The sequence below is a fragment of the Panthera leo genome, chromosome A2 (genome assembly GCF_018350215.1).
Source record: "Panthera leo isolate Ple1 chromosome A2, P.leo_Ple1_pat1.1, whole genome shotgun sequence".
In the NCBI taxonomy this organism is placed as follows: domain Eukaryota; kingdom Metazoa; phylum Chordata; class Mammalia; order Carnivora; family Felidae; genus Panthera; species Panthera leo.
Window position 1 is genome coordinate 81,012,057 of NC_056680.1, and position 12,041 is coordinate 81,024,097.

Consider the following 12,041-nt stretch of genomic DNA (forward strand, 5'->3'; position numbering starts at 1 on the left):
AGGATAGGACCACTGCATCGTGATAACCAATTCACAATTGTCTCTTCTCAGAACTGTTAAACGACTCAACATCTGTATCACTCATTTGGTATCACTCATGGTATAACTAACCGCTTATTGTTTTTCCTCCAGGCTATGCAGTCTAAGAAGCCATCCCTAAAAACACTGATGTATCTTGCATGTGCGTGCGCGCACACACACACACACACACACACACAGCATAATCTCTCATATTTACAACCCTTCATATTTTGAGGTAGACAAGAAATATCTGTAGATTGAAACATGACCTAAGTATGTTAAAATGAGGAAGGTACTGCCAAGCCCTTGCAAAAGAGTTTAAATACACAGAGGTACATTTGTTCTCCCTAACCTACATCAGATGCCACAGGTAGCTGCTAAGAACTCAAAAAACACACAGTGTTACAGGAAAGAGAGAGAAGCATGCCAATTAAGAGGAAAAGTAAAAAAATTGCAAAAACACTAGTCAAAATAGACTCAGTAACTCAAAACAAGTAACACTTCCCATCAGACTGTCCCTAGACCGTTAGACAACTTGTCTAGCATATAGTCTTTATAAATCACCCTCTGGTTTGTACATTCTTTTGATATATCAAAAGTAGAAGTACTCTTGATCATCTGCCCATTTCTTTGCTGAGAGTCTAATTTCTTTTCCAGTTCTGGAGGAAAAGGGGTACCTACAGCAAGCTGTCTTAGTAGGTGATCAAGTCCAGATCCTGACCTTTCCATCCAGTGAAATGGAGTCTCAGTAACTGATTAAAGTAAAATACTCCAGACCCTTGTTTCAGATAAAGCTTACCTTAGAAACTGAACTGTTCCTCTAAGTGAATTTTTAAATATGGAACAAACCTGTATCATTTTACACTGCATATATATATATATATTATATATATATATAAATATATATTATATATTTAAATATAAATATAAATATAATATATAATAATATATAATAATTTATAATATAATATAAATATAAATATATATACATATATATAATGTAAAATGTATATTTTTATATGTAAATGCATAGTTAGAGATTTAGAAAGGCACACCTGCAAGTGCCTATTTCTGAGAGGAGGAGTGGATTAGTACACACTAATTGTATTATTAAAAAAAATTTTTTTATCTGCGACTCATACCTATTCTCTTGAAGGAGTTTATTCCATAGTAGTTCTAAACATTTATCTGGGAAAAGGGGGCTATCACTTATATTTTCTATTTAACCAAATTCCTTGACCAAGCAGTGTATCTGTAAAAAATGCTTGTGGGTATAAGTGACCAAAAAAAAAGTCTATGAATAAAATCCTTCACTTCTGTCACATTACCACATGTTTACCTTCCTTAGAGGAAATATAACCGTTGTACTGAAAACAAGATTTGCGTTCTAGTTTTGGCTCTGCTAAGAATATGCTGAGGGAACTTAGGCGAATCACTTTCTTTGTAAAATGGTTAATTAGACTAGGACGGATATTCTGATCACTAGATTTACAAAGATGTATAAAGATTTATACAATCCATTCAATGGAGAAAAATCTATTACTCATTTTGGAAGGGCTGCGAATCTAAGCGCTAGACAAATTCCCTTTCATTCAGCAATCACAACCCCCAACACAAGCGTGTTGGATGCACTCCAACTAGGAGCTCACTCGTCAGGGTTTGGACGGATTTGCAAAAAAGCAAAAGTCCTTTCACTCAAGAAACGTTTCCTTTTTCTTGACCGTAGCCATTCCCCAAAGTGCCAATGTCTAATTGCCGTCAATAGTCACCAAACCACTAGTAAGATGAAGACATACCTGCTGTGAACGTGGAGGTGACACAACTACAGTTCCCAGCATGCCTCTCTATCCCACCGCCGCCCTCTCCCGCCCCCGCTCCTGGACTCCCGCGGGTCGGGACTTGTAGTCCTAGCCCACAGTTGTGGGCGGCGCAGAAGCGCTCTAGAACGATGCTTTTCCCACTAGCAGGCCGTGAGCCCGCAAGTTCCAACTAAAATCTTACTCGACTGACTAGGATTTACTCTGTTCAGAGGCGGACTCCCTCCTTCCAGACCTCCTCAGACCTATTAGCAGGCGGGGCGGAACCACGCCCCGGAAGTAGAGTCAAGTAGCCCAGCCGACAGCTAAAAGCCTTCCAGCCACTCCGAGAGGGGCTAGCACCGGCAGGGCGGGCTTGGGAGAGTAGCCCGGAGGCGGGGTGGGCGGGGTGGGGTGGGGTGAAATCGGCGCGTCCTAGCGCCTTGGGCGGAGCTACGGCGCGGGGCCGCGCGTCTGGGTGGCGGCGGGGCCGCGCCCGTGGGGAGAGGCGGCTGCGGGTGCTGGTGGAGGTGGGGGGGGAAGGAGGAACCGGGAAGGGGGGGGCAGGGAGAGCGGAGAGCCGTGTTCCTGAGGCGGTGGCGGCGTCTCCCAACGAAGGAGGAGGAGGGCGGGGAAGGAGGATGGAGCAAGCTGGGGGTTGGGGTTGGCGCTAGCCGCAGCGGCTCGCCTCGTACTGTGGGAGAGCGGCCGCTGCTCCTGGAAGTTGTGGGGTCGGGAACCGGGCCGGTGCTGCCGCTGCCGCCGCCTTAAGCGGTGAGGAGCCGAAAGGAGTGGCGAGGCTAGGCGGGGGTCGGGAGGGAGGGGAAGGGCCGGGAAAGCGAGCTGGGGAAGACTGAGCGAGCTCTGCGCCGGGCGGGCGGGCGGCGGGGGGGCCAGCCACCGCAGCCGGGGGGACGCGGGAGGATGGAGCAAGTGGAAATCCTGAGGAAATTTATCCAGAGGGTTCAGGCCATGAAGAGTCCGGACCACAATGGGGAGGACAACTTCGCCCGGGACTTCATGGTGAGTCCTTCTCCTTGCTGTCGCCTCCTTTCGCCGGCACCGGAGCCCACCACCGCCTCGCCCAGCCGGCCCGGGCAGCCAGCGCTTTGTGTGCAGCTGAGAGGAGAGGGGCGGAGTGGCGCGCACCAACTCCTTAGGGCCGGGTGGTCTCGAAGGCCGGCGGGAGGTGAGACCGCCTCCGCCCCTCGGCCGCCTTCCCTCCCATCCCGCTTTCGCGGCCCCCACCGCGGGCGCCAGGGGCGCGAAAGGAGCGGCCCCGGCGGAGCCCGCACTCTGCACCGCCGCCGGCGACCACCTATTGTTTCTCGGGCCGGGAATCGAAGCCGAAGGAGGTGCAGACCCGGGGCGGGAGGGGGGGCTCGTCCCTCCACCCCCACTCCCTAACCAGCCTGCCCCTCCTGGGAGGGTCGAGGCAAGGTGTCTACCCTGGGTGGAGAGCAGATCGCAGCTGATGGAGGGACGGGGGTGTTGAGGTTGGCATTAACTCCTGGGGTCCCTTTGCTCAGGCTGGTCTCAGAAGTGGGCAAGGGAGGAGTTCTGCTGTTTTTTGGGTTCGCAGTTATTATTCCAAGGCTTGGGAAAGGATTGTCCGTAAGGAATCCCTTGGTTTGCCCAATTCCATCTACCCTCGTCCGGTCTCTTGTCTCTGGAGACCCAGGTTTGAGATGGGGTTGGGGTCATCGTGACTTTAGGTTGACGGGGTAAGTGTGTGTGTGTGTGTGTGTGTGTGTGTGTGTGTGTGTAGGGGGTAAGTGTGTGTGTGTGTGGAGGGGGTGATTATCCTGAAGGAAGCCTACTTCGGACTCCCTAGGGGATATTGTCGAAGGCGGAGGGGATGTGACTATCACTTCCTATCCGGGGTGGGGGTGGGGAACTTGGGAACAATAGTCCTGGTGGGGCGGAGGCAACGAAACGGGCTGAAGCCCTGAACTGGGAGATAACCTTCTCAGCCTCCCCCCGCCCCCCTCTTTCCGCCCTCTGCTTGGTCTGGCTGGCTGGAGAGGAGGTTAAAAGTCTTGTTCGTGAAATTGCTCTAGATACATCACTTATTGAGGGGGTCAGATACAAAGGCGTGGGACCAGAAGTCGACTTCCTACATTGTCCCTCCGGCCCCCCTTTTATTTTTCTGCTGGACAATGTTCCCTTTAGGGTTGTTTCTCGGCTTAGGAGGCGGTGGTTGCGGCTGCTGCTCCTACGGATATTGCGCAAGACTGGGGCGTTGGAAACTCTGGAGGTCTGGGGAATGGAAAAGGAAGTGGGACTTTGGGAAGAGGTTGCTCCTTAGCCTTGGCGGGGTTTGAGAATGGGAAATAAGCTAGGGAAAATTTTGCTCCTGGGCAAGATACAACTCCAAGAATAAGCACTTAACTCCGAAATTCTCGATTGTAAAAAGGATACACAGTTAATGTCTATAAAAATGAATGAGCAGCAAACGCTGGCTAGTTTTTGTTTCAAAGTACAGTTTAATTGTTTACAAGGTGCAGGTGATATGACTTTTAGTACTGAAATGCTTTTTCACATTTTAAAGCGACTCCAGTCTAGTAAAGCTTTAGCATTAAAATTGTTAACAGCTTATAAAATAGATCGTTGACCTTACTCAATATAATAATGATATTGTTGAGCTTTGTGATTCCCGCCTTCCTAGACCAATAATAGAGGATAGGAGTAAGATTTTGTTAGTATCTTTTCAGAACAGAAAAATATAAATAATCTATGACTTATTTTAAACATTTTCTGTTGATATTTAGCCTATGTATTTTTGAAAAATTAATTTTTGGTCGAAGTAAAGGTAAGGAACATTTTCTCATCTTACATTGAGAATTTTGATTGTGTTCATATCTTTTGGGTAGTGTCACCAATAATTGGATGGAGTCCCTTTTTTCTATATTTTTAGCAAAAATAGAAAATATTTACTTAAGATATTTTAAAAGTTTAAAATTAGTCTATTGCAGTCTTATTTTGGTTATGGAAGAAGAGGTGGTGTGGTCCTTGGTCACTTCTCCTTTGCATGCTAGTCATCTGGTTATCCCTGGGCACATCCTGTCAGGAAAGAGCATTGTTTGGTGATGAAGGCCATCAGGACAGGTGCCCAGTCTCTGAACTACAGGGGAAGTAGCCTTGGGGTTTGTGCTTTGGGGATGAGTCAGGGATTCCTATTGGAGATTTCATTTCTGAAGGACTAAATGAGTTTCTTTTTTTTCCATAATACCTAGGGATACTAGGTGAGTCTACATTCGAGATTTGATGACTAAGGCTATTCTTTTATAGTGCTTGCTTTTTTTATTCCATGACTTGATAAGCAATAGCTATAATTAAGACTGCTAGATTGTGCTTTTTCCCTTGGGTGGTATGCTGGTGGGAAACCATGCCCTTCTACCATGGAAAGAGAATAGAAAATCAGCTAATAATTTTAAGTGTTCTGTTATTCTTCAAATCTTATGTGGGCTAAAAATGCATTTTTAAATTTTAGCATTTTAGAACTGAGCCTTAGAGATAATCTAGCTGTTATAATCTTGTTCAAGTATAAAGTACTAATGTTCATTGTTTCAAATTTGGAAATTATAGACTAATTAATAATGCCTTACTCTTAGGAAGTGGGTGGACATCCAAAATGTTTTCTTTCCATTGTTGTATCCAGCCTACCTAGTCCCATCACTCAAAGGCTGTCTCTGTTTAATGCATCTGTGTGACCATACGATATATTCCATTTTACATATATATATTTTTTCCATTTTGTGTATATATATACACATATATATAGTCCATTATATATATAAATATATATATGTATTTTAAATGTTTATTTATTTTGAGAGAGAGAGCACGCATACGCATGTGAGCAGGCGGAGGAGGGTAGAGAGGGAGACAGAGCATCCCAAGCAGGCTCTGCATGGTCAGCAGTGAGCCTGTCGCAGGGCCTAACTTACAAACCGGGAGATCATGACCTGAGCTGAAGTCGGATGCTTAACCTACTGAGCCACCCAGGTGCCCCAATATCGTTGTTGTTGTTTTTTAACTTAACATTTTGATAAGTGTTTTTCACTTGCAAAAGTCATTTTCAGTGGCTATATAATATATTTCACCTGGCAACCATTTTATAGCTTAACCATTTGCTTGTGGTTGAATGTTTAGGCCATTTATTTTCTGTTATTACAATGTCATAATTCTGTAATGAACACTTGTGTGTAAAGCTTCCTTATTTTGGAGTATTGCATAAGATATATTCCAGTAGTGGAAGTACTAGGTAAAAGGATATAAACATTTAATACAGATCTATAAATAACCTTTTGAAGAAGTATCAATGTATACAACTGTCAGTAATGCATGAGTGTTCATTTAATTATCTTGCTCTTTGATAATTTGATGATCGGAAAATAGTATCTTGTTTTAATTTGAAAAATTTCCACCTGTCATTAACTATTCTTTGAGTTTTCTATTTTTGGCCTTGGTGTGTTGAGTCCTCCCCAGCCCAACCCTAGAAAGGAGAAAACTAAGATACTGAGATGGTGTAAACTGTAGTACCAAGATGATTACTTGCATGTTGAAGGTTAAACATCTGATTTGTGGCAGGTCCGGAACTTGGTTTCTCCTATCTTGACTGCAAGTCTTCTTTTTTATTAAAAAAAAAAAAAATTTTAATGTTTATTTATTTTTGAGAGAGAGAGACAGACAGAGTATGAGTGGAGGAGGTGCAGATAGAGAGGGAGACACAGAATCCCAAGCAGGCTCCAGGCTCTGAGCTTTCAGCACAGAGCCTGATGCGGGGCTCGAACCCACAAACCGCGAAATCATGACCTGAGCTGAAGTGGGACGCTTAACTGACTGAGCCACCCAGGCGCCCCATTGACTATAAGTCTTCTTTGCAAGATGGCAGACAGTGATCATGACAAGTAAACAAACGTATAAGGTAGAGTGGTGTGCATTCGTGTTTGACAGACCTGGGTTTTACTCCCATCTCTTTCATTGGCTAGCTGTCTGACCATGAGCAGGCCACTTAAAATAGGATGACTGATCTTTTTTTTTTTTTTTAACGTTTATTTATTTTTGAGACAGAGAGAGACAGAGCATGAACAGGGGAGGGGCAGAGAGAGAGGGAGACATAGAATCTGAAACAGGCTCCAGGCTCTGAGCGGTCAGCACAGAGCCCGACGCGGGGCTCCAACTCTCGGACTGTGAGATCATGACCTGAGCCGAAGTCGGACGCTTAACTGACCGAGCCACCCAGGCGCCCCAGATGACTGATCTTTTAAAGAAGAAAAATGCTACTTCACAGGGCTGAGGTCTGGGACTGACGTTTAGGGTCATCATCTAACATTATTGTGCTAAGGTCTGTGTATTCTCATATGGCTAATTCATATAGTCAGTTACAGATAACTAGACATAGAAAGAAAGAAGTATCTGGGCTTTGTTTTCAATCATTTTCTTGTGTGTTTTAAAGCTTTGTAATGTCTAAAACATTAAAACAAGAAGTAGATTTCTTCTGATCAGGCTAAAGTTTATCTAATTTACATTACACAGTTGTATATGAAAAAAATCACAAAAGACACTTAAGCTACAAACAAATATGGCAGCTTCAGCTTAAAAGCCAGCTTTCTCTACATTTATGAAGGTGAAAACAAAAACATAATAAGTGAATTCAGTGGAGTATTTAAAATATAGAATGCAACAGAGGTGTGAATTCTAGTACTTTTTTGTGAAATATTGGGAGGAGAGGATTTAAGGACATTTTTCTGAGGCTGAACTGGGTATAATAGCAAGCCATCCTATATTAATATGCTATTTAAAATAACTTTGATGTTTTAAACTAATCTGAACTTAATTTATCAAAGATACCCAAGAACTACCATAGAAGTTATTTATTTCAGGGGATTTATTATATAAAACCATTTGTTCTACAAGTGGTAATCCTGACAGAACTGCTCAAAATGACCAGCCTATTTGCTTTGTTATGATTAAATAATTGTCATACAGTTTTTATTTTACTATGGTAACATTAGTGACTTTATAAGTTATTTTAAGTAGGAAAGAACTTAACATTTTTCATCTCTATTATATACTAAACACTGCGCCAGATACTTTACACCCTTTCTTACTAACTCAACAGTTTATGAGGTAGATATAACCTGTATTTTACACATGAGGAAGCATACTCTGAGAGTTAAGTATCTTGCTTGACTTCAAAACCTCTGTTCTATTTGTGTATATGTGTATGTATGTAATCTCTATACATACATACATATATACAGCACAGGTGTAGACCCCAAGATCAAGAGTCACATTCTCCTCCAACTGAGCCAGCCAGGTACCCCCAAACCTCTGTTCTTTTTGTTCTGTTTCTCCAGGATACATCTGAGGTCTCTTAGGACCTAGCTGGGACTAGGCTAGTGGTGGAGGGAGGGCACATCACCATGCAAAAGGATGGAAGTTTTAAAGTGGAACATGTTTAGGGAAGTGGTAAATAATCTGCCATAATTTATGGAAACCAATTTGACAATAAGTTATATTTTAAAAAAAGGAAAAGATAATCTGCTATAACTAATGCAGCAGTTCACATCTTTTGATCTCAAGAGTCCTTTACATTCTTAAAAATTACTGAAGGCCCCCAAAAAGCTTTTGTTTATTTATTATACTACAAATTAAAACATATTTTAAAAAATAGTACACTTTAAGATAATGATAATAAACTCATTCCATATTAACTATGTGATAGATAATTATTCAGAACAAAAGGTAGTGAGAAACAGCATTATTTGTATATTTTCCAAATTTCTACGTCTGGCTTAATAGAAGCCCCTCCCCTGCTTCACTCATACCATTGCAATGTTACATTTCACATAGCATCACATGTCATGTACTCTAGAAAACTCTACTGTATACTCCTCAGAGAATGAAACTGATTTTTAAAAATTATTGTGCGAAAGTCTGTGCGTTATCATATTTATAGGTGAGGAAACATGACTTAATATTAGGAAAAGAGTTTTAACTTCATGGACTCTGAAATGATCTGGGGGTGGGCTGTCCCTGAACCATACTTTGAGAACCAATGAGGTAATGCATGGTAAGGACTAATAACGATGCTGAGTAAGTTAGGTAGGGGTTAGATTGTGAAAGTTCTTATATCTATGCTATAATTTATTCTGTAGTTCAATGATAATAATTTTGAACAGTTCTACACTAAACTCACATGGATAGTGGGCAGGTGTTAAGAAAATACACATAGTAGCTGAGCATTCTAGCAGTGTTTCCTCCACCTTCAACCACTCACCCCCACCCTCTGGCTCCAGCCTGCTTTAGTATGAGCCTTCATTTCTGTCATTCAGATAGGTGCTAGTAGAAAAGCTAAGAATCACTACTGTTGGTCTCTGGAGAGCCACTTCATGCTTTAAGAAGGGTAAGCAGTGATTGGGCTCCTTGGTGGCTCAGTCTGCTAAGCGTCCTACTTAGGCTCATGTCATGTTCTCACATTAGTGAGTTGAGGCTCACATCAGGCTGTCTGCTGCCAGCACAAAACCCACTTCGGATCCTGTGACCCTCTCTCTTCCCCTGTCTCTGCCCCTCCCCTTCTCATTCTCTCTCTCTCTCTCTCTAAAGAAAAAAAAAAAAAGAGGAAGCAGTTATTTGACAGATTTGTGTTGTAGAAAGTTGATTCTGATGGCAGTATTAAGGGTGGAATTAGTGATGGAGGAGAACATTTTGGAAGCTGTTGAAATATAAGAAGACTAAGACAGTAGAAAGAGTATAAAAAGGATCTGATAAGGATTAAGAAAGAAGATTTAACACTTCACTAGATGTGGGTAGTAAAGGAGAAAGAAATATTTGCAGTATGACTCCAAGGTTCCTGGTTTGGTATACTATCACCCAATAGAAGATATCATTTGGTAGGGTTAGGAGTATGGGAGGAGAAACAGGTAGAGGGGATCAAGCAGAAGACGGTTGGAGGAGATTTCAAGGTAGGGGAGAATTTAGTTTTAAATGTGTTAAACTGAGGTGCGTGAAACATTGAGTAGAAATGTAGGGCTCAAGAGAGCTGACAGGATGGAGTTAAAAATTTGAAACTTGTCATATAAGCACGTAAGAGGTAGTTGCAAGTATGGGAGCAAATGAGTGTGTTCAGATAAACATATAAAGTGACCAGTTTTAGGTTGGAAAGCAACAGCATTTAAAGAGCAGTCCGAAAAACAATAAGTAAGTAAGTAAATAAATAAATAAATAGCAGTCCGAAAAGGAGGTTAGTGACTGTTCCTGAGAAGGTATGCTTGGAAAGAAGCGAAGAGAACCCAGAAGCTGTCAGAAAAGTCTGGGAGAGTTTCAGGAAAGGAGTAGTTAGCAAAATCAAATACTTCTGGGAGGACTGGTAAGGTAAGGTTGAGAAAGTACCCATTTTGTTTGCCAAATAGGAGTGATTTGGTCACCACAAATAGCAGCTTGGGGTGGAATATAGGAAGAATCTAGATTATAGTTGAGGAGAAAATAGGTAAAATGAGTATAAATTTTTTTTCCTTTTTCTTTTTTAAATGTTTATTTTTGAGAGAGAGAGAGTGAGTGCGGGAGGGACAGAGAGAGAGAGAGAATCTCAAGCAGGTTCCATGCTGTTAGTGCAGAGCCCGATGTGGGGCTCGAACTCACGAATCTTGAGATCATAACCTGAGCTGAAACCAAAAGTTGGACACTTAACCAACTGAGGCCACCCAGGTGCCCCAAGTATAAATTCTTAACATTTACTCTAACATTCTGAAAGCAGACAGTAGAAACTAGAGGAAGACAGATTGAAGGAGAACTCCCCTTCCACATTCTGCCTTTTTTTTTTTTTTTTTTTTAGATAAGATAGATGCGGTATTTTTCATGTTTTTTAACTATCTGTATGCCCTCTTTTGTGAAATGATTGCTGTTTAAATATGATTTTCTTTTTTTTTTTTTTTTTTTGAGAAAGAGAAACAGAGTGCGAGCGGGGGAAGGGCAGAGAGAGAGGGAGACATAGAAGCTGAAGCAGGCTCCAGGCTGTCAGCACAGAGCCCGATGTGGGGCTCAAACTCATGGACCACAAGATCATGACCTGAGCCGAAGTCAGATGCTCAACTAACAGCCACCCAGGTGCCCCTAAATACGATTTTAAAAGACAGATAATGAGAACTTGTCTTTTGGTTAAATGAGACCTCTGAAGTTTTTTATTTAAAGTTTGGATTTGAAATGTTAGAAAACAGGAGGGGAGAAAAGACTGAAAGCCTGGAAGGTCTCATGCTGCACAGCCAAAATATGTATACACATTTTCATTGTTTGTTAAATTGTTTAATACCATGGCTTGTAGGTGTTTTAAAAATCAGTAACAGCTTTATGGAGAGATACTTCACCTACAATAAAATTTATCCATTTAAGCTGTGTAATTTAATAGTTTTTAGTATATTCACAAAAATGTGCAGTCATCATTACAATCAATTTTTATCACCCCCAGAAGACACCCCCCCTCCATTAGCAGTCATTCTTCCTCCCTTACCTCCCCGCTAGCCCCAGGCAACTGCTAATCTACCTGCTGTCTCCATGGATTTGCCTCTCCTGGACATTTCATGTAAATGGAATCATACAATATGTGATGTTTTGTGGCGAAGTCCTTTGACTTAATATATATAATGTTTTCAAGGTTCATCTATGTGTTGTAGGACTCAGAAATACTTCATTTCTTTTTATGACTGAATAATATTCCATTTTATGGATATACTACACTTTGTTTACCCATTCATCCGTTGATAGACATTTGAGTTGTTTCCACTTTTTGAAATCTTTTCTTTATATAACAATAGATAAAATATATTTTATGAATAAACATTTATGTACAAATTTTTGTTAGGATATATGTTTTCCTTTATCTTGGGTATATACCTAGGAATAGAATTAAAGGGTGATATGGTAACTGTTGAACATTTTGAGGAACTGCTAGATTGTTATACAAAGCTGCTGTACATTTTACATTCCTACCAATTTCTCTACATCTTCACCAACACTTGTTATTGTCTGTCTTTTTGATTATAGCCATCCTTGTGGGTGTGAAGTAGGTTATCTTGTAGCTTGTAGGTTTTTAAAATATCTTAGTAAGTTTATATAACTGGTGCTGTATGTATGTCTAACGTGTCTTTCAAAGCTAGAGTGATAGGAAGTATTTTCCACGTTTTTCCATTTGAGCTAATTTTAGGGTTTTCCCATCGCAAT

At 41.6% G+C, this 12,041-nt stretch overlaps 1 protein-coding gene across 3 annotated transcripts in view; it reads left to right on the forward strand.

Moving 5' to 3' along the window:
* The first annotated feature begins 2,371 nt into the window (after window positions 1–2,371).
* The window catches only part of PTPN12 (protein tyrosine phosphatase non-receptor type 12), a 103,523-nt gene continuing 93,853 nt past the window's right edge, over window positions 2,372–12,041 (forward strand). Inside the window, exon 1 of one of the 3 annotated variants that reach the window (XM_042916310.1) lies at window positions 2,372–2,840. In XM_042916310.1, coding sequence (XP_042772244.1) covers window positions 2,742–2,840 — 99 coding nt within the window. In that variant the 5' untranslated portion in view covers window positions 2,372–2,741. The remainder of the gene's footprint in view (window positions 2,841–12,041) is intronic. The other 2 variants (XM_042916270.1, XM_042916259.1) reach the window with 2 other exon arrangements.